General features: G+C 44.0%; 1 protein-coding gene across 1 annotated transcript in view; it reads right to left on the bottom strand.

Moving 5' to 3' along the window:
* Window positions 1-18,114, bottom strand: part of accs (1-aminocyclopropane-1-carboxylate synthase homolog (Arabidopsis)(non-functional)) — a gene marked incomplete at its 5' end in the record, with an annotated part of 56,511 nt that extends 38,397 nt beyond the window's left edge. The window contains 7 exons of the mRNA XM_084334493.1: window positions 842-911; window positions 4,013-4,083; window positions 9,047-9,106; window positions 10,824-11,878; window positions 12,976-13,321; window positions 15,761-16,036; window positions 18,043-18,114. Of these exons, the coding sequence (XP_084190619.1) occupies window positions 842-911; window positions 4,013-4,083; window positions 9,047-9,106; window positions 10,824-11,878; window positions 12,976-13,321; window positions 15,761-16,036; window positions 18,043-18,114 (1,950 nt within the window). The remainder of the gene's footprint in view (window positions 1-841; window positions 912-4,012; window positions 4,084-9,046; window positions 9,107-10,823; window positions 11,879-12,975; window positions 13,322-15,760; window positions 16,037-18,042) is intronic.
* Window positions 18,115-22,685: the final 4,571 nt, after the last annotated feature.

Genomic DNA, 22,685 nt, shown 5'->3' with positions numbered 1-22,685 from the left:
CCAACTTTATCGTTTCATCCATGATACATATAAACTCTACTTTGTCCCAGATTTTAGATTTTTTTTATCCACTTTTTCTCCTCCTATTTTTCTATATTTTCCTCCAATCCCAATTTAGTCGTTATGCCAATTCCCCCCCCCCCCCCCCCCCCCCCTTCCTGGTCGTTGCGCGCATGTGCCCCCCACTGGTCGGTCTAGGGAGCCCTGAAGTGTTTCACATGCGTCCTCCGATACATAGGAGTCAGCCAGCAGCATCTTTTCACCTGCCAGCGAGGACTCTCATTGGTGAGGTGTAACGCGTGGGAGGTCACACTACCCTCACCATCTCCCTCCCTCGCTGTGCAGGCGCCCCGACCGACCTGTAGGAGTCGCTGTTTACAACGACCAGATTACCACCCCACCGGCTTCCCTCCCGCTGACTCTGCCAATTGAGCCAGTATGACAACCGGCCAAGCCGGAGGCACCGCTGACAGCCGGATTCGATACCAGTGTCTCTGCAGTGGTAGACAGACGCTTAGTCCGCTGTGCTACCCGGCCGCCTTGTCCCAGATTTTGTTGTAACTGATTCTACAAACGCCTTGGGTATGTGAAAGGCGCTATATAAATTCAAGCCATTATTATTATTATTATTATTATTACAAACAACTGATTTAACATTGAAATTATATTTCCCCAGCGGTTTCTCTCTGTGAGGCTTTAGGACATGATTTCATTTTCATAATTATATCAATAGTCATTATTAATCAGCATTGTTTTCTGCGAATTACACCTTTAATATATTTCAACGATTGGCATTTCTGAAGCACTCAAATCAGCAAGGTTCAGGTTGCACTCGACTCACGTTGTCGGCTTTCAGGGGGATCTCAGAGCGACAGTAGTCGGACAGGAATCTGGCCACCTCCTCCCTCAGACTGCAGGAGAGAAAGAGGGAAAGGTGGTTATTATTATTAGTAAATGAAGGTAAAAAATTGAAGATCTGCAATCATTTGGAATCAAGCACATACACCCCCCCCCCCCCCCCCCCCCCCCCAACCACCTCCAATGTAAATTACCCAGTATGGTTGTCAATATCCCAATGTACCCAACCCCCCCCCCCCACCCAACCTCCTCCAATGTACAGTTTCTATGTCAAATGTATATACTCCCTTTTCTTGACTCCTTCTGTATCACAAACAGTACTGTATTTGCAAATCTGGTATGTCATAAATGTATAGATGTAGCAGTACTGACTATCTGTATGTCATGTATGTCATATATGTCCTGATGAATTGAAAATGGGGGACCCTGATGTAAACAAGACGAAAGTCTTTCTCTGGTCTGCATCCCCTTAACAATTGTGTGTATTGAGCTGTACTGTATTGTACCCATTCTGCAATCTGTTAATAAAGTTTTCAATTCAATCAATCAATCAAACCTGTACATGGAACAACACTCAAGCTAGACCACTAGAGTTTTCAGACCACTCGAGCTGGACGACGCTCGTGGAGGTCACTACACGCGTGTAACAGCCTTAATTGGTGTCAATTGTACCGGCTATATACCAGACACGCATGTGTGGCCGCAGACACGAGAGCCTATTTCCCTGTGCGTGTGTGTACTATACTGCATCCAAAAATTACTTAAATAACCATTTCTGAACAGTTCGGCAGACACCAGCAACGCAAGGCCCCTCCTGCGATTCACAGCAGCTGTCAGAAGCACATGTCCACCAAATGCTACTGTAGCAAAAGCCCAGTTTCAACGTGCGTTAAAAGTGGCCTCATGTCACACTGTGAACAACAACAAAAAACAGCAGCAGCTCTCCGTTGCTCCCCGACCACATTGAAGAACGACGAGTCGTCCTGGAGTTTGTACGTGGCCTGGAATAGACCCGGTTCGACCCGCATCGGTGAGACGAACGGCTGCTTGAAACCAGCCCTGCTGGAATGCTAAAAACCTGAAGATGTCATCAAGTACATGAGGTCTGCCATCTGGTTGCTGCTCCATAGACAATGAATCAGGAACGATGGTGAGGATGACACAGTGAGCACCCAGGGGGGGGGAACGGTCTGATCATTCACGTACAATTTCTGTTTCAGAACTTGAGATCACTACAATAGAATGAATCTAATTTGGGTATACGCAAGATAAAACTTTTCTGTGGGTCCATAATATCAGTCTCCAATTCATTATCAATAGAGCAGCTCCAGACATCTATATTTGATGACATCATAAGTTTATCAAAATCGGAGAGAGAGGAGCTCATGTTCACTAATCGATGGCCAAAGAACAAAACTCATCTGCATAAAAGAAAGTGGAGGAAAACCCTCCTATCTGCACTTTGCGAGGCACTAATACCTGGTCGGTATTGTTAACACATAATACAGTAATATAGTCTATATATATATAGTCAGAGAGGGGGGAGTGGATGGGCTATATATAGTCAGTGTATTGTATTGGTATCGTTAAAAATTAGCATTCTACAAGAAAACAAGACACATTTTCAGATAGGACGTTTTGCTCTTTGGCCATCGAAATACTGATTGAACTTTCCTAGGTCATGGAAATAAAAATAACACATCAGAATTCTTAATTTGGGTGGTGTTGCCCTTTAAATTGCGTGCTCATTCAATGTTATTTGTAGGCTATATGGTTGAGTCTACATAGTTCTCATTCCAAACCATTGAAAAATCGTACCAATAGCACCTTTAAACATGACTCTGTATGATAGCATGTACAATAATGCTGTATATATATATTATATATAAGAGAGAGTGGGAGAGCGCTGGGCCAACCCGCATCCACCACTACATCTGGGATCCAGGAGATGGCGCCACAGGAGACGATCTTCCACGCCAGCAATAGGGAGGTGTAGTCTGATGTCACTGGTTGTTCCACCCGTATAGGGATGTATCATTGGGAAAATGGATTATCCGCTCTATTGTAACAATTCTGCCGCATGGAAATTGAAAAGCTTTCCATTTTTGCACAAAATGAGTTCCCTTCTGATTGATTGATTGATTGAAAACTTTATTAACAGATTGCAGAATGGGTACAATACAGTACAGCTCAATACACACAATTGTTAAGGGGATGCAGACCAGAGAAAGACTTTCGTCTTGTTTACATCAGGGTCCCCCATTTCTATCACTAACATTATTGTTTAAGCATTTTTGGTTGAAGTAAAATTTGGCGATTTTTTTTTATGATTACCGGTAATTGCTAATATTTTCATGTTGAGCTATAGATTGTGGATGAATAAGCACAGAAAGGTACACCATGCAAATGTTAATGCTTTATTTGTTTTAAACGAGACGATTTAGAAATGGTCAATGGGGAAATACATTGCGTTGGACAGAGGGTGGGACACGAAAAACGGCAATGACGTAACCACTACACCACCCTATATCTATCCACATCAGTCTGTACATACCCGCATATAATCCCTTTTACATATCTGTATAAACTATATCTATATCTGTACATATCCCTTACCTACTCCCTTACTAGTTACACTGCTGGCCAGTACGACTTACTACCATAGTGTCTTTAAACCTGTATCACTGTACATATTAATACTACAACTCTGTACATACATCTGATTAGCCCTATTACTCAGTAGTACTCATTTATATATATTATACCCAGGTTAAATCACTGGTACATTGTATATTATATACTAGTAAGAGTAGGTAAGGGATATGTACTGATATAGATATATAGTATTGTGACGACCCTTATTTTCTTATAATTTTGTCTGTCAATTGTAATGTCGTATTTCAGTTTTCTTTTTTTATTATTATACTTTTTTCTTTATCGTTTCCGTTTGTTTAATTGTATTGTCTAAGTTGTTTGTGAATCAAAAATGAAAATAAAAATGTAAGTAAAAAAAAAAAAAAAACAAAAAAGTAGGTAAGGGATATGTACCGATATAGTATCTACAGATATGTAAAAGGGATTACATGCTGGTATGTACAGGCAGATAATATATATACTGTATATGCAGTAAATATAAATATGTAACAGATCTCACAAGCGATGTCCTTTCCAGTCGGGATACTGCAGCAGGGCCGGGTCCAGGTGCAGCATGTCAGGCTGGGTCAGCTGGGCAGGGGGCAGAGGGGGGGGCAGAGGGCGGGGCAGAGGGCGGGGCAGAGGGCGGGGCAGAGGGCGGGGCAGAGAGAGAGGGTTTCAGAAGGTTAACCTTTCACTACCACACTACAGAAGGTTCACCTTTCACTACCACACTACCTCACTATCACGCTCAACATAGGGGCCCCCCAGGGCTGTGTTCTGAGCCCCCTCCTCTACTCCCTGTACACACATGACTGCGTAGCACAGCGGAACAACAACACCATCATCAAATTTGCTGATGACACAGTAGTGGTGGGCCTGATCTCTGCCAACGACGAAAGGGCCTACCTGGAAGAGGTAGAGAACCTGTCACAGTGGTGTCAGGAGAACTGCCTCTCCCTGAACGTCAGCAAAACAAAAGAGATGATTGTGGACTTCAGGAGGTCGGGGGTCAAGGACTACAGCCCCCTCAGCATCGACGGGGCACCAGTTGAGAGAGTGAACAGTTTCAAGTACCTCGGAGCCCACATATCCGAGGACTTGACATGGACCACACACATTGACAGTGTTGTGAAGAAGGCACGACAACGCCTCTACTTCCTCAGGCGCCTAAGGAAGTTCCAAGTCAGTCAGAAGATCCTTAGGAACTTCTACTCATGTACAATAGAGAGCATCCTGACCGGCAACATCACCTCCTGGTTTGGGAATAGCACTGCACAAGACCGTAGCAGACTACAAAGAGTGACACGTTCAGCCGAACGCACAATTAGAGGGGGGCTTCCCACCCTCCAGAACATTTACAACAAGCGGTGCAAGGGGAAGGCTAAGAGAATTATTAAGGACTCGAGCCACCCGAACAACTGCCTCTTTGAACTGCTGCCGTCAGGCAAGCGATACCGGAGTCTTATGGCGAGCACAGAAAGACTCAGAAGGAGCTTCTATCCCCAGGCCATCAGGCTGCTAAACGAACAATAATCGCTAAACGAACAATAATCACTATGCAACAACCATCAAATGCACACAGCACACACACCCACACGCACACACACACTCACTCAAACAAACAACACACTGCAGCACCCACTCTCCACACTTTAGATCACACAAACACACTTACACTTTATATTTATTGATAAAGGATTTGCACTACAACTCGTACACCTACTGTGAATTGTACCTAAACTGCACCTCGTCCATTTATGCCTTGCACTATATAGTATTGTATATTAGTACACTGCACAGTATTGTATATTGTATGGTAACTACGTCTACGAACATTGTACATATGTCTAAACTGAACACTGTGACCTCTTTTTTTTCTTCTAATTTTTACTATGTTTTTATTTCATACTTATCTTGTCATGCACAGTCTCTGGAGCGCAACAGTAAGAAGCATTTTGTACAAAAGTATTCTGTACTTCTGTATGACAACTATTAAAGAAACTTGAAACTTGAAACTTGAGAAGGTTCACCTTTCACTACCACACTACAGAAGGTTCACCTTTCACTACCACACTACAGAAGGTTCACCCTTTCACTACCACACTACAGAAGGTTAACCCCTTCACTACCACACTACAGAAGGTTAACCTTTCACTACCACACTACAGACGGTTAACCTTTCACTACCACACTACAGACGGTTAACCTTTCACTACCACATTACAGAAGGTTAACCTTTTCACTACCACACTACAGAAGGTTAACCTTTCACTACCACACTACAGAAGGTTCACCTTTCACTACCACACTACAGAAGGTTCACCCTTTCACTACCACACTACAGAAGGTTAACCTTTCACTACCACACTACAGGTTAACCTTTCACTACCACACTACAGAAGGTTCACCCTTTCACTACCACACTACAGAAGGTTAACCTTTCACTACCACACTACAGAAGGTTAACCTTTCACTACCACACTACAGAAGGTTAACCTTTCACTACCACACTACAGAAGGTTCACCTTTCACTACCACACTACAGAAGGTTAAAGGATAACTCCACTATTTTGGGAAATTAGCTTATTTAACATCTTCCCTGGAGTTAGACAAGAAGATGCATACCTTTTTTGTCTCTGTGCGTGCATTTTAGCTTTGGGAATAGATGCTCCGTTAGCATAGCTTAGCTTCATCACTGGAAGTGGGGGAGGACAGTAGCCTTACAGTGCCTTACAGTGTATTGCAAGGTCTGACATTGACCAAACTTGATATGCATGACCTTGGTGGGCTCTAGGTCAAATCAAAACTTGCAATCAAAAGTTAGGGGCGCACTGAAATTATGGCAAGGGTTATTAGCCCCCTAACTTTTGATTGCAAAGTCTGACATTGACCCCCTTTTCAGGAGTTGACCTAGAGCCCACCAAGGTCATGCATATCAAGTTTGGTCAATGTCAGACCTTGCAATACACTGTAAGGCACTGTAAGGCTACTGTCCTCCCCCACTTCCAGTGATGAAGCTAAGCTATGCTAATGGAGCATCTATTCCCAAAGCTAAAATGCACGCACAGAGACAAAAAAGGTATGCATCTTCTTGTCTAACTCCAGGGAAGATGTTAAATAAGCTAATTTCCCAAAATAGTGGAGTTATCCTTTAACCTTTCACTACCACACTACAGAAGGTTAACTCTTTCACTACCACACTACAGAAGGTTAACCTTTCACTACCACACTACAGAAGGTTAACCTTTCACTACCACACTACAGAAGGTTAACCTTTCACTACCACACTACAGACGGTTAACCCTTTCACTACCACACTACAGACGGTTAACCTTTCACTACCACACTACAGACGGTTAACCTTTCACTACCACACTACAGAAGGTTAACCCCTTCACTACCACACTACAGAAGGTTAACCCTTTCACTACCACACTACAGAAGGTTCACCTTTCACTACCACACTACAGAAGGTTCACCTTTCACTACCACACTACAGAAGGTTAACCCCTTCACTACCACACTACAGAAGGTTAACCTTTCACTACCACACTACAGAAGGTTAACCCCTTCACTACCACACTACAGAAGGTTAACCTTTCACTACCACACTACAGAAGGTTAACCTTTCACTACCACACTACAGAAGGTTAACAGTTCACTACCACACTACAGAAGGTTAACCTTTCACTACCACACTACAGAAGGTTAACCTTTCACTACCACACTACAGAAGGTTAACCTTTCACTACCACACTACAGAAGGTTAACCTTTCACTACCACACTACAGAAGGTTAACCTTTCACTACCACACTACAGAAGGTTCACCCTTTCACTACCACACTACAGAAGGTTAACCTTTCACTACCACACTACAGAAGGTTAACCCCTTCACTACCACACTACAGAAGGTTAACCTTTCACTACCACACTACAGAAGGTTAACCTTTCACTACCACACTACAGAAGGTTAACAGTTCACTACCACACTACAGAAGGTTAACATTTCACTACCACACTACAGAAGGTTAACCCTTTCACTACCACACTACAGAAGGTTAACCTTTCACTACCACACTACAGAAGGTTAACCTTTCACTACCACACTACAGAAGGTTAACCCTTTCACTACCACACTACATAAGGTTAACCCTTTCACTACCACACTACAGACGGTTAAACCTTTCACTACCACACTACAGAAGGTTAACACTTTCATTACCACACTACAGGTTAACCTTTCACTACCACACTACAGAAGGTTAACCTTTCACTGCCACACTACAGAAGGTTAACCCCTTCACTGCCACACTACAGAAGGTTAACCCTTTTTGCATAGAAAACATGGTAAGAATTGTATGAAGATTATATACTTTCACAGCGGACATAATCAGAGCAGCATAACTCTGCTCCCAAGCACTGGAATACACAAACGTCATTTAAAATGCATACTTTTACTTTAGATACCGAAGTAAATTCAATAACAAATACTTCTCTACTTTTACTTAAGTAGAATTTGAATGGAGGTACTTATTTGTCTGGGTATTTCTACTTTTACTTAAGTAAAGGAACTGTGTACTTCTTCCACCACTCCGTACAGACATATAAGGGTGATATGTAAACCAACAGTGGCTACAAAAACATCCACCCTGGACTTGTTGCACATCGTACCGTGCTACAACAAGTAACAACATTATCACAATGCATTTATTTGCCATTTCTGTGTCTGACATGCACACAGAAATACTCCGCACTGTCAAAGTCGGAACGAGATTCAGGAAACTAACGTGAACGCCAACGATTCCAACAGAAGGATCTGGTTTAAGTATTCACCTCCTTGCATCCCTTGGGCTGAATTGCCTCACTGGACATTTATTCATAACATTTCATATATTATTCATACTTCATCTTTAGGTTGCAGTCAGGCATTCTGAATAACAATTCCCTATCAAAGATGTTCTCATAAATCTTTTCGGACACTATTTATTTATTCAGGGTCATGACAGTGCCGTCGAGTCTGCACAGTTCTCATTCCAAACGATTGGAAATGTTTACCAATAGCACCTTTAAATATAACTCTGTATGATAGCATGTACAATAGTGCTGTATATATAGTTACATATTTAATAATACATTTTTTTTTTTACATATTTGTTTCACATGTATGTGTACGATTATAACCGTTTGTTGGTTTCCTTAAACATATACGTGAATGAACAAAATTAAGTAAAAAATAATAATAAAAAAAAAGAAATTCAAAATGTTTCTTTTTCCTTTTTTTTCTTTTCGAGTAATACACGATCACTCGAGTATTAGCATGCGATCAATCGATCTGGAAATGCCCATCCCTAGCATAGTTAGTAGCATAGTAGTTGAGTGCGGTTAGTTTACTTCCTGTTTGGACAGAGATGTTCGCCGGTGGAACGTCGTCCAACTCTCTGCGTAGGAGAATGATCCAAAGTACAGTGAGCCGGCCTGCCCCCCTGCTGAGTCATATTAATGACATCATCATTATTACCAACAGGATTCTGTAATTATGGCACCACTTACTCTCTTGTGGAGCAGATCATAACACAGCTTGTTCTCACTGGTCCCCATGTTGATGATGCCCTGTGTGGATTAAAGAACAGGGAAAGGTATCTATTATAATAATAATAATAATAATAATAATAATAATAATAATAATAATAATAATAATAATAATAATAATAATAATAATAATAATAATAATAATAATAATAATTATTATAATTATAATTATAATAATAATAATAATAATAATAATAATAATAATAATAATAATAATAATAATAATAATAATAATAATAATAATAATAATAATAATAATAAAGGTATCACATACGACACAGTCCCCCGAGGTCCCCAGAGGTTGCTCTGAACTAGGGATGCACCGATCCGATATTGGTATCGGTATCGGCCGCCGATATCAGTAAAATAGCTGTATCGGGTATCGGTTTAAATTTTTTTTTTTATAAGAAATAAAATAAGAAATAACCATTCAGTACATTTATATCCATGTTAATTTGTTACATTTAGTTTCACTAAGTTAGGAAAGTAATGTTTTGAGTCGAGCCTGATGTTGCCTTGTTGCACAAAAGAATGATCCCAGTCTCTTCCACACAGTGACAGTGAGGCGTACAGTTTATTAATTGAATGAATGAGGTTTATTTTCTGTCTTTGTTTACAACAAATCAAGGACACACTTGTGATCCTTTACAATTCTTAAAAACAAAATATATTTGAATATATATATTTTTTTAAACGTGGATACATTTTCTTTTTTTTTTACCTTTTTTGGAGAGAAAAAAGACAATGGGTATCGGATCGGTATCGGTATTGGCCGATACCCAAACCCAGGTATCGGTATCGGGACTGAAAAAGTCGGATCGGTGCATCCCTACTCTGAACAGGGTGACTCTGCATGTCGCTGCGATGCCCCTCTAGCTCACGGAATGAACTCCAACGGTCCTTAGAGCTTGAGATTCTCCCCTCTGTCGCAGTGAGTTTAACACCTTGACCTCCGACCTTTGTCAGTCAAGTTGTACGTGTTTTAACTCATTCAGCGCCAGCGATTATCCCCATCCCTGTGTAGTCAATGGGCCACGCTTTAAAAGATAGGCATTTTCACCGTGCGTCACGATGTTTGCAGAGCTATATCTACATTCTATAGTATAGCTATGGAGACAATACTATGGCTCATTTGACAGTCACTATCTCTCGACCAACATGTAAAAAAAAGAGTTAATTTTTTCATGTATACGATTTGTTATCCTTGCTCTTTGCCTCGTCTTGTTGTCTCTTTGTTATGATTTTATATGCTTTTTTTCTCTTATTATTTCTGTATGTATACTGGACGTGACCACAGTTTCCTTTCGAGTTTAAACAACAGTTTGAAATTAAATTAAAAGTCCATCTCTGTCTACCAACACTACCCTTTATTCCTTACATGAGCCCATTCCTATTCAGTTTGGGGTACCTTGTGTATACCGTTTACTTTGTCTCTTACTCATAGTATATATATTCAGATACAAATTCTTTATTGCCTATATTTATTGTAACGTATAATATAACCGATAGGGCACACAGACCCTCATCTGCACCCGTTTATTGTTCTCATATCTTTATATTCAGATCAAATTTGATCGCCCATATTTATGTCTTTCTACCATTACCCCGCCCATACCTGTACCTCCCCTCCCCCCTGCCCCATGGCGCTATGACGACGCTCCGAATGTCCCCACGAGGTGGATCAACAGAAGGAACATCTCACTCCGACGCGAGAGGCACCCCTGTTCCACACGCTCACCTCTGGGTTGTCCGTGTCGTGGTACTTGTCTGCGTGGTACTGGGTGTATCCCTCCTGGAGGATGCCTTGATGCTGCCGGATGCTGTTCCCCCTGGTGGAGAGGTAGACGCTGTGGCCCGGTGTGTCTCTGGTGGAGAGGTAGACGCTGTGGCCCGGTGTGTCTCTGGTGGAGAGGTAGACGCTGTGGCCCGGTGTGTCTCTGGTGGAGAGGTAGACGCTGTGGCCCGGTGTGTCCGCGCCCCTCAGCGTGGCCGGCGTGCGAGGCGCCTCGCGGTCCGGTGTCTCCGCGCCCCTCTGCGTGGCCGGCGTGCGAGGCGCCTCACGGTCCGGTGTCTCCGCGCCCCTCTGCGTGGCCGGCGTGCGAGGCGCCTCACGGTCCGGCGTCTCCGCGTCTCTGGGCGTGGCCGGCGTGCGAGGCGCCTCACGGTCCGGCGGGGGGGGTGGTGTGGATTTCTCTGCGTCCGCGGTGGAAGCGGCTCGCGCGTCCAGGGCTTCGGGAGTCGGCTCGGGCAGGGTGGCCGAGGCAGAGGCGACCTTTAGGAGGGTCACGGGCGAGACGGACTGGTCGCTAGGAGTCGTCGTCGTCGTCGTCGTCGCGGAGGAGGAGGAGGCCGGGGGGGCGGCGGGGGGGGAGGCCTGTCGGACGGCCGCCAGAGCCCCGGCGAACACGCTGACCAGACGGAGCTCGTGTTGGCGCTCCTGCTCCGCCCGTCGCTCCTCCTGCTGCTCCCGCCTCTCCTCCGCCAGCGCCTCGCGCTCCAGCCGCGCCTCCTCCAGGGACAGCAGGCGCTCCTCCGCCGACTGCTGCCAGCTCAGGAACTTGATGAGCGCCTTGTCGAGACCCCCGTGGTGGTGGCCCCCGCAGCCGGCCCCCCCCGAGCCTCGTCCGGCCCGTCGCCGCTTCCTCTGCCTCGCGGCGGGCAGGGCGGCGGCGCGCACCCCCTCCTTACCGGGGGGCTGAGCGGCGGCCGGGTCCTCCTGCGCGTGGCCGGCCCCCGCCAGGGTAGTGGCCGCGGAGCCGGCCGCGGAACCGGCCATGTTCAGGTCGCTGAAGTCTGGAGGTGTGAGAATGAGGAGAGAGAGCCGTTAGCAACTACTGTTACTAGTTACACTCTTTATACCTGGGTCACTGTACATATTAATACTACAACTCTTATACTATATGTTAAAGATATTATGTTTAACTCTATGTATTCTTTTATCTGCAATGTCTGAATAACTAATGTTCGATAAGATTCACTCTGTGTGTCTGACATGTCTCTCTCAAGGATAAGCACTTCTGCTTTATCCACCTCTGAGAAAACAGGAAGTTCCTCTGGGCCTCTTTCAGTGGGCCATTTCCTGTTAACCATCTCTGTGGAGATATGCAGACATCCTCGCTAGGAGCAACATGTCTTTTACTCATGTCAGCTGAACCAAGTATATATATATATATATATATATGTGTGGCGCCTCTTTTGTCACATGATGTCTCCTTTGTCTCTGTCTCATTCTGTGTCAATAAAACCACTGTGACAGGAAGTGTTCTTCAGTGTACTCTGAGCGAGACACTCCCTGCTGCAGCTTGTAAGCTAAAACTCTTGTGTTGTGTTGTTCTTAACTTTTGGTTATAGTGCTTGTTTGAGGCACGGTAAAAATCTCTAACACTATATCTATATCTCTGTACATATCCCTACTGTTACTAGTTACACTGCTGGCTGCCATGGTGTCTTTATACCTGTGTCACTGTACATATTAATACTACAACTCTTATACTATATCTATATATCTGTACATATCCCTACTGTTACTAGTTACACTGCTGGCTGCCATGGTGTCTTTATACCTGTGTCACTGTACATATTAATACTACAACTCTTATACTAATATATATATATATATCGGGAGCAGTTAGGGGTTAAGTGTCTCGCTCAAGGACACATCGACGCGCTGCCCGGGAGGAGCGGGAATCGAACCCGGGAACCTCCGGATTACCTCGTGTGCGCGCCGGTCTAGACAGAGATATTACCTGAGGGGGACATCCTGGTCTAGACAGAGATATTACCTGAGGGGGACATCCTGGTCTAGACAGAGATATTACCTGAGGGGGACATCCTGGTCTAGACAGAGATATTACCTGAGGGGGACATCCTGGTCTAGACAGAGATATTACCTGAGGGGGACATCCTGGCGTTGGCCGAGCCCGCCTCTCCCCGCCCCCCCGCCGCGTCCTCCCGCTCCTGGACAGACTGGCCCCCGTCGGTGTCCTGCTCGTCCCCGGAGCCGTAGTACATCTCTGGGGGGGGCACCGCCATGCCCGGGTGCAGCGGCGTGCCGTCCCCCGCGTCCTCCACGTCCTCCTCACACTTGATGTCCAGCAGGTCGCCGCCCGGCCGCAGCACCGGGTGACCGAAGAGGAAGCCGCCCGCCGAGACGGGGCCGAAGCTACCGGGAGGCAGAGGCGTCGGCGGCACTCCGTGCTGCAGGTACGCCTCCGGGCCACCAGGGGTCTGGAACACCTGTCATGGACAACTTTTTTTTTTTTATCCACTTTTTCTCCCATTTTTTCTATATTTTCTCCCATCCCAATTTCGTATCATCCAATTCAACCCTCCCCTGTCTCGAACGCTGTTTCTTGCCTCCCACAAGCCGGCTGCAATGTGGACTAAGTCATACATAGCACAAGTCCCCTCCGGTACTTGAGGTAACAGCAGTCGCATCTTTTCACCTGCGCGGCTCGATCTCTCAGTGGCGAGGAGTAACGCGTGGGAGGCTCACGCTGCCCCCACCCATCAGTTTCCCACCCCCTAATACGGCCAATGTGTATTAGTATGAACGACCAGCTAAACTGAAAGCAATGTGGAGCGCGAGCCCAGCGTCTCTGCATTCGTGGCGAGCGCCTTGCCCACTACGCCACGTAGCCGCCCCTGTCAAGGACAACTTTATTGTCCATTTTCTATTGTGCAACTTTAAGACATAGAGAAAGTTGAAATGACGTTTCCCCTCATTTCCACGGGTGTGTATTAAAAAAAAGATATAGACAATATAAACAACAAAAGACACAATATACATTTAATCGTGTATTGGTCTTATTGAATTGGATCAGTTTTACTGAATTAGACTAGGTTTCTTATTTTGGATTAGCTTGGTACCGACTGAATCAATTCACTGTTTTTATTGACCGTTTTTTGTTGAATGATTGTTTTTTTCTACTGGGTTTGTGTTGAATGGGTTTGTATGTCTGTCATCGTGAGGATCAGTGTTTTATTGATTTGTTTAGTGTATATCTAGCGTCACATGGCTGTAACTGAGACCCGAGTGCCGTGTCTCGCGCTTCCATGTCAAGGGGCCACACAGCGCTTTTTGGATACTCCCCACCTATGTTATCACTTTCAAAGCACAAAGCACACGTTGTGGCATTTACCACTCTACTGGCCAGGCGGCTGATTCTGTTTAAATGGAAGTCCGCTGCTCCCCCCACTCACCTTCACTGGATTAGAGACATACTATACTTTATCAAACTTGAAAAGATAAGATGCACTCCGAGAGGTTCTTCATCTATGTTCAAGAAAACGTGGGGTTCATTCCTTGTACTTGTGGATGATGTACAGTTCCATACTATTCCAGAATAACAATTTGTATGCTGCTTGTTGGTATTCATCTGTGTGAACGTTAATTCAACGTGAGTTATTTGATATACCGGATATACATTGGAGAAGCATATTTGGGTACCTAAACATGTGCTATATATTTGATATACTATGTATATACGTTTGAGACGACTGTCGGGCGACCAAGTCAGTGTTTGTTTGTATTATTATTTACTTTTGAACTCCGTTTTATTTTTTCTTGTTTTTTATTTTTTTATTTTATTTTCTTCTGTTTAATGTTGTTATCTGTTCTATGTGGACAATGACAATACAATAATGTATATATACAGACATATATTTATAATTTCTATGTCCTCAAAAAAGTATAATAAACAAAAAAGTGAAAAAAAAAAAAAAAAAAAAAAGGGGCCACACAGTGGCTCAGGAGGTAGAGCAGTCGTCTGGCAATCCGGAGGTTCCCAGGTTCGATTCCCGCTCCTCCCCGGGCAGCGTGTCGATGTGTCCTTGAGCGAGACACTTAACCCCTAATTGCTCCCGATGAGCAGGTTGGCATTATTATCTTATTGAATTGGATCAGTTTTACTGAATTAGACTAGGTTTCTTATTTTGACATAAAATGACAATAAACGTAACTTTGACTTTGACATGACTGCAAGGTATGTACAATAATGTACAATATATTAGAATCTAGTCAATTTATCAGATCGCGGGTATTGAAACTTGAAGAGATTAGTGAAACTACAGATGTTATTATTTATGTTTAGGGCAAAAAGCTATTCGCTGCCAGTTGATTTACAGAAGAAGTTTGTATGCAGTTCAGAAAGTGGGGATAGCAGGAGGACATTAGATTTTAAACATCAGTTTGCAGCACGGACCACTCAGAAGCAGATGTGTGATTGGAATACAAATGTGGAATTCTCTCCACAATGATCTAAAGGGATGTAAAAATATGTATCAATTTAAAAAATGTTATAAGATGAAAATAATTAGACAATATGAAGACTACGAAAAGGATTAGACTCTGGCATTATCTTTTGCTTATCTTTTGCTTTTCTACATGTTTGATGTTCATTTGTTGCTCGTTTTTGTTCTAGTTTTGTTTTGGATTTGTTTAAATTTGCACTTTAGTGCAAGTAGTGGTTGTATGCGCCGACCATCAAATTTACTTTATTTAATTGGATAGGGGGCAGGTATTAATAAGAATGTATTCTTCTTCCTGCTCCTTTTCGCTTATGGGTGTATTTGATTATAATAATAAACTAAATGAATTATAGGAATTTGTAATGTACTGTGTAATACACTAGCATGTGCGAAACAAAAAATTAAATGAAATGAAATGAGAATGACCTGCTGGGCGATGACGGCGCCACCCAGGGAGCAGTAGGTGATGGCGGGTCGGTTCGCCAGCACCCGGTCCATCACGTCGTAGAACTTCCACGAGCGCAGCTTGTGGTTGTCCTTGATCCTGCGGTACTCCAGCTTCATCTTCTTGATCTTCTCGCGGCACTGGTCGCCGGTGCGATAGATGCCCTTCTCGCGCAGCACGTTGGCTATGCGGTCGAACACGCGCTGGTTCCGCAGCGAACTCTCCAGCTCGATCTGCACCGTCTCATCGGACCACAGCTGGAGGGAATGAATGAGTGAAAACTTTATTTAACAGATTACAGAATGGGGTACAATACAGTACGGCTCAATACACACAATTGTTAAGGGGATGCAGACCAGAGAAAAGACGTTTGTCTCGTTTACATCAGGATCCCCCATTTTCAATTCATAGTGACATTTATAGGGTTGGGCACCGAAAACCGGTTCTAATAGGAACCGGTTCCTAACTTTTTACTTAGTTAATTAATACCCTAGTTAGAGTACAGCAACTAAATTAAACTGTATCAAGTCAACTGAAAATGTGAATAGTATGAAAAAAAATTGACATTTTCAAAAAAGAAATAAATCTCTCCTGCGAAATAAGCTGTGACCTGTTTTGACCTGCACCTCAAAGAACCCTAGACATTTATGACATACTCACAACATCAGGCATGCGTTGCTCATGGGACGGGGGTTGCACGCCGTGCGACCAGTCTGTGAGCAGAAGCACGCGCACGCTGTCCCCGACTAAGGATTTGGATGGTCGACTATGATTGGCCAAAATTAGCTGTTAGTCGACTATTGGTAGACTAAAAAAAAAAAGTATATATATTTTTTTTATCATTCCATTTGGGCTGTGGGGGTGCTTAATGTCTGAAGGAGTCGACTGAAGGCTTCTTGTCCTCTGCAAAAGCATGCAATTGGTCCACTGATGGATACATCTTGATATTTGTCTAGTCTAGTGTGTTCATTAGACGGGTGAAATCCTCTTTCAGTGCCTCTGTGCCTGTTTTCTTAGGCAGTTAGCCTCTGGTATGCGTGCCATTAGCGTTAGCCACGCGTCTAGGCCTCTTTTCTTTTGGAAAGAATGATACAAAAAAATATATATATATATATATTATATATAAAAAAAAAAAGTTATATATATATATATATATATATATATATATATATATATATATATATATATATATTTGACTAAGAGGTTGGCCAGTCGACTACGGCTCCTTTCGACCGATTAGTCGACTAATCGACCAATAGGGGTCAGCCCTATGACATACACACAACATCAGGCATGCGTTGCTCATGGGACGGGGGTTGCACGCCGTGCGACCAGTCTGTGAGCAGAAGCACGCGCACGCCACATGCACGGATGTGCGCGCGCGTGCACACGCGGGAATGCGCTGCACTCGACTGATGCGCCAAGTCGCTAAGTACTACTTTGCATAACAATAATACGGCCGGTCGTCCAGGTGTGTTCAAAATACGTTCTCAGATACATTCACACAAAACTTGTGAATGAAATGCGTTACATTCCATTCGTAGAGGCAATTAGGCTCTAGTCTTTAGTCTGTGTGTGCGAGGGAACATTTATGCGCAAGCGCAGGAGCGCGCGTGCACGTGGCGTCGTTAAAACATAGTGCAACCAGTCGTCCAATGAGCAACGCATGCCTGCACAACATAACATACATGACATACAGGTATATAGTAGTTACATTTGTGACATATACGATATGCAAATATACAGTACTGTTACCCAGAGATCCTAACAGAAAATATATACATATGATGGGGAGGAGATTGTCTATTAGGAGGTGGTGGGTGGGTGGGTGGAAATATATACATATGATGGGGAGGAGACTGTCTATTAGGAGGGGGTGGGTGGGAGAAAATATATACATATGATGGGGAGGAGACTGTCTATTAGGAGGGGGTGGGTGGGCGGGTGGGAAAAAATATATGATGGGGAGGAGACTGTCTATTAGGAGGGGGTGGGTGGGCGGGTGGGAGAAAATATATGATGGGGAGGAGACTGTCTATTAGGAGGGGGTGGGTGGGTGGGTGGGAGAAAATATATACATACGGTTGTTTACATCAGGGTCCCTCATTTTCAATTCATAGTGGTTCAACACTAGTTCAATACTAATAAGAGTAGGTAAGGGATATGTACAGATATAGATGTAGTATCTACAGATATGTAAAAAGGATTATATACATTTATGGCATAGGGACATACAACATGACATACAGGTATATATTAGTACCTGGAGCAGCTCCACGATCTCCGGGTCGGTCCAGTTGCTTCCGCGCTCGTGACGCCGACCGCGGAAGTCCATTTTGTTGTAAGCCACTTTCAATGAAACCAAACACACTTCCGCGTTAGTTACCGTTACCGGACGTATCTATAATGAGATATTAATATCAGAATCAGAAAGGTCTTTATTATTGTCGCCAAGTAGTTTTTTCATTTCACACACACAAGGCATTTTTATTTGGTCGTTTGGTCGGTGCAACAAAACGGACAGATAAATAATGCAATAAAATGGTGGAATAAAATAAAATGGAATATAAACTAAATTAAAATAGAAGCACACACAATATAATTATATAACATTTGTATACAACGTAGCTGTAGCTACAACCACTTATTACGTCAAGGCTCTCTAATCAACATTCATTCATTGTACCCCCCCCCCCCCCTATTGATTGATTGATTGATTGATTGAAAACTTTATTAACAGATTGCAGAATGGGTACAATACAGTACACACAATTGTTAAGGGGATGCAGACCAGAGAAAGACTTTCGTCTTGTTTACATCAGGGTCCCCCATTTTCAATTCATAGTGATATATATGACATACATGACATACAGATAGTCACAGTACTGTTTGTGATACAAAAAAATATAATGTACTACTATCATCGATGTATTTATTATCAATATGCATCCCAAAGTAGCTGTAGCTACTACAACAACCACTTACTTTTAACGTCACGGCTCTCTAATCAACATTCATTCATTGTACCCCCCCCCCCCCCCCCCCCCCCCCCCCGCTCTCCCCATTCCCCCCCTCATCACGAGCTCCATGTAACGCGGAAGTGCAGCAGTGGTCTGACTAGAATGTACCCCCTCATCACGAGCTCCATGTAACGCGGAAGTACAGTGGTCCGACTAGAATGTACCCCCTCATCACGAGCTCCATGTAACGCGGAAGTACAGTGGTCTGACTAGAATGTACCCCCTCATCACGAGCTCCATGTAACGCGGAAGTGCAGCAGTGATCTGACTAGAATGTGTTCCCCCCTCCCCCTCATCACGAGCTCCATGTAACGCGGAAGTGCAGCAGTGGTCGTTTGACTAGAATGTATTGTACACTACTACTATCGATGTATTTATTATCAATATGCATCCCAATAACGGTCAACAATAACATGCGGTCCACCTCACCTCAAGTGGAAAAGTGAAGGTCTCTTATCGGCGGGGCGGCTTGTCGTCTTGGAGGAGAAGAAAAATCATCTACAACACAAAATAAAAATCTCTTTTAAAACGTTATCCCGGGTTGGACCGGTTCAGAACCAGCAGCACGGCAGAGCCCCGTTTGGCACGTCGCCGAGCCGAGATGTGTTCCACATCATCACGATTAAACGCCTATTTGTCGGGTGATAATAAAATGGGGGGAATGGAGATAGAACCAGTGGAATAATAATAAATCTACATCCGGGTTGACGGCACATGCGTGCTGTCCTTATTCCGGGATAACTTTGGTCCGTGATAAGGGAAGCGGGCTGGGGTTAGTCACGGGGTTAGTCACAAGTATGCGAGTCAAATGAAAAACACTGCGTTGTGGCGCCCTCTGTTGCCCGGTGTTGGGAGTGACGTGTTGTGCCTGAAAACCTATCTATGTCATATTATTATTATTTTATTTTCTTGTGCTGTTGTTTTTAATTTTCTTACTTTTTTTTAACTATGTTCTATTTTAATCTTAATTTTTTACTACTTTTTTTTTATTTATTTTATTTTAACCCTGTAGCACTTTGGGATCCCAGCGAACAAAAAGTGCAATACAAATTCAATTTATTATTATTATTATTATTATTATTATTATTATTATTATTATTATTATTATTATTATTATTATTATTATTATTATTATTATTATTATTATTATTATTATTATTATTATTATTATTATACATTATTATATTATATATATTATACACCCTCTCTCACCTAGACAGCCAGAAGGGGGGCTATGTGAGACTGTTGTTCATTGACTATAGCTCAGCGTTCAACACCATAGTCCCCACCAGACTGGTGGACAAGCTGATCGAGCTGGGTTTGAGCTCCGCTCTGAGCGCCTGGATATTGGACTTTCTGAGTGAGAGGCCTCAGGCAGTCAGGGTGGGGGGTCAGACCTCCAACACCATCACCCTGAGTATCGGGTCCCCCCAGGGCTGAGCCCCCTGCTGTATTCACTCTACACACATGACTGTGTGGCCAGGTTCAGCTCCAACTCCATAGTGAAGTTTGCGGACGACACAGTGGTGGTGGGACTGATCTCTGACAACGACGAGAAGGCCTACCGGGAGGAGGTTGAGGTACTGGAACGCTGGTGTCAGGACAACAGCCTGCTTCTGAACATAGGTAAAACCAAGGGGCTGATCGTGTATTTGAGGGGAACACAGAAGGGGACACACACACCACTGTGGATAAACAGGGCTACCGTGGACAGGGTGAGCAGCTTTAAGTACCTGGGGGTCCACATCGCAGAGGATCTGACATGGACAACACACATAGACTCAGTCGTAAAGAAGGCGAAGCAGCGCCTCTACCACCTGAGACAGTTAAGGAAGTTCAGAGTATCGGGGAAGATACTCCAGTCCTTCTACTCCGGAGCTGTAGAGAGCATCTTGACTGGAAACATCACTGCCTGGTATGGAAACAGCACGGCACAGGACAAGAAGGCCCTACAGAGAGTGGTGCGCTCAGCTGAGCGTACTACGGGCAGGGGTCTAGCTCCCGATTCTGGGCCCCATGAAAGAATGTATTTGTAGGCCCCCAGTGAATGCGAGCGCGCGTCAGCGCGCGAGCGGAATTTTTTTTGCCCATTTTTTTATTGATGAAAACGCATAATATGGTTTTTACCTATACATTCGGATCAGCAGTTCAGCACCTGCACTGTTGGTGGGTGAGCCTAGTAAAGGATGTCGCATTGCGTTCATCTTCAATGAATGGACCAATGCAATAGTCTACCAAAGCCCCCCCTCTCTCTATATATATCTCTCTCACACACACACACACACACACACACACACACACACACACACACACACACACACTTCAGAAACAAACATAGTATCAATGAGAGCATCAATAATACACCTGAGTGATGTCTAGTAAAAAAAGAAAAAAATTTTTTTGTGGGGGGGGGGGGGGGGGGCCTCAGTGCTGGGCCCTTGGAATCATCCTAAGCTACCCCCCCCCAGCTACGCCCCTGACTACGGGTATTGCACTACCACCCCTGCAGGACTTATATAACAAGAGGTGCAAATCCAGAGCCTGCAGAATAATGAAAGACCCTCACCACCCCAACAACAGCCTGTTCAAGCTGCTGCGGTCAGGCAAACGCCTGCGCACACCAGCAACTAGGACAGAGAGACTTCGGCTCAGCTTCTTCCCCCAGGCCATCAGAGTCTTGAACACTGAACTCTCCACACACAAGCACACAACACACACACACAACACACACTGTATACGCTCACACACTAACAGTCACTTTAGCATGAACACACACACATGCTGCACACACTCACATCAAACGGTCACTTTACAAAATGAAAAGGTCACTTTACTTTATAAAAAATAAAAATAATAAAGAAATAATAAAGAACGGGGGTGGTTCTTGTAATAGATGGATATAGCAAGATAGCATAAGGATATATAGTATAACTGTATATTGTATAGTATAGTATTGTATAGTAGTGTATATAAGACCCAGTGCCTCATCTGTAGCTTAACACTGTATTGCAATTGGTTTTGATAGTCTATCAGTGAGCTGGATGCAATCCTACCTTGAGGGGAGGGAACAGATGGTGGAGGTAAACGGTATCCCCCCCCCCGCCCCCCCTCCCCCCCCCTCACAGTGAGCTGTGGTGTTCCACAAGGAAGCATACTAGGACCGCTACTGTTCCTAATTTATGCAAATGACATGTCGTCAGCTTGTGACTGCAACTTGTTCTTGTTTGCGGACGACTCAGCCCTGCTGGTCTCTGACAAGAACAAGTTACAGGTTGAAAAAACCCTCAGCTCAGAACTCGGCAGAATTTGCCCCTGGCTCGCTGATAACAAACTTTCATTACACCTGGGTAAAACAGAGTCCATTCTCTTCGGATCAAATAACAAACTCAGCAAGACCGACGGCTTCTTGGTTACAGTGGGTGACAATATTGTCACAAGGAAAGATGAAATTACATACCTAGGTTCCATCCTAGAGGCAAATCTTTCCTGTGACAAAATGGCATCCAATGTAATCAAAAAAGTCAACCAACGAACTAGATTCTTGTACCGGATCTCCTCTCTGGTAAACAAGAATACCCTGAAGACTCTGGCAGGAGCACTCATTCAAGGGTACTACGACTATGCTTGCACCTCATGGTACCAAAGCACCTCAAAGGCACTAAAAACAAGATTACAAACATCACAAAACAAACTGGTCAGACTACTGCTTGACCCCACCTGTCTGAAGAAGTCCACTATCATCCCTGTACCCAAAAAATCTACGCCTGCTTGCCTCAACGACTACCGCCCTGTAGCTCTCACCTCCATAGCCATGAAGTTCTTTGAGAAGCTAGTGAAGGGCTACATCTGTTCCTCCCTCCCCATCAACCTGGACCCCCTGCAATTT

This window comes from Notolepis coatsorum, assembly GCF_963971535.1.
Source record: "Notolepis coatsorum genome assembly, chromosome: 18".
In the NCBI taxonomy this organism is placed as follows: domain Eukaryota; kingdom Metazoa; phylum Chordata; class Actinopteri; order Aulopiformes; family Paralepididae; genus Notolepis; species Notolepis coatsorum.
The sequence above is the reverse complement of the archived record's forward strand: the minus strand, read 5'-3'. Positions and strand labels throughout refer to the sequence as shown.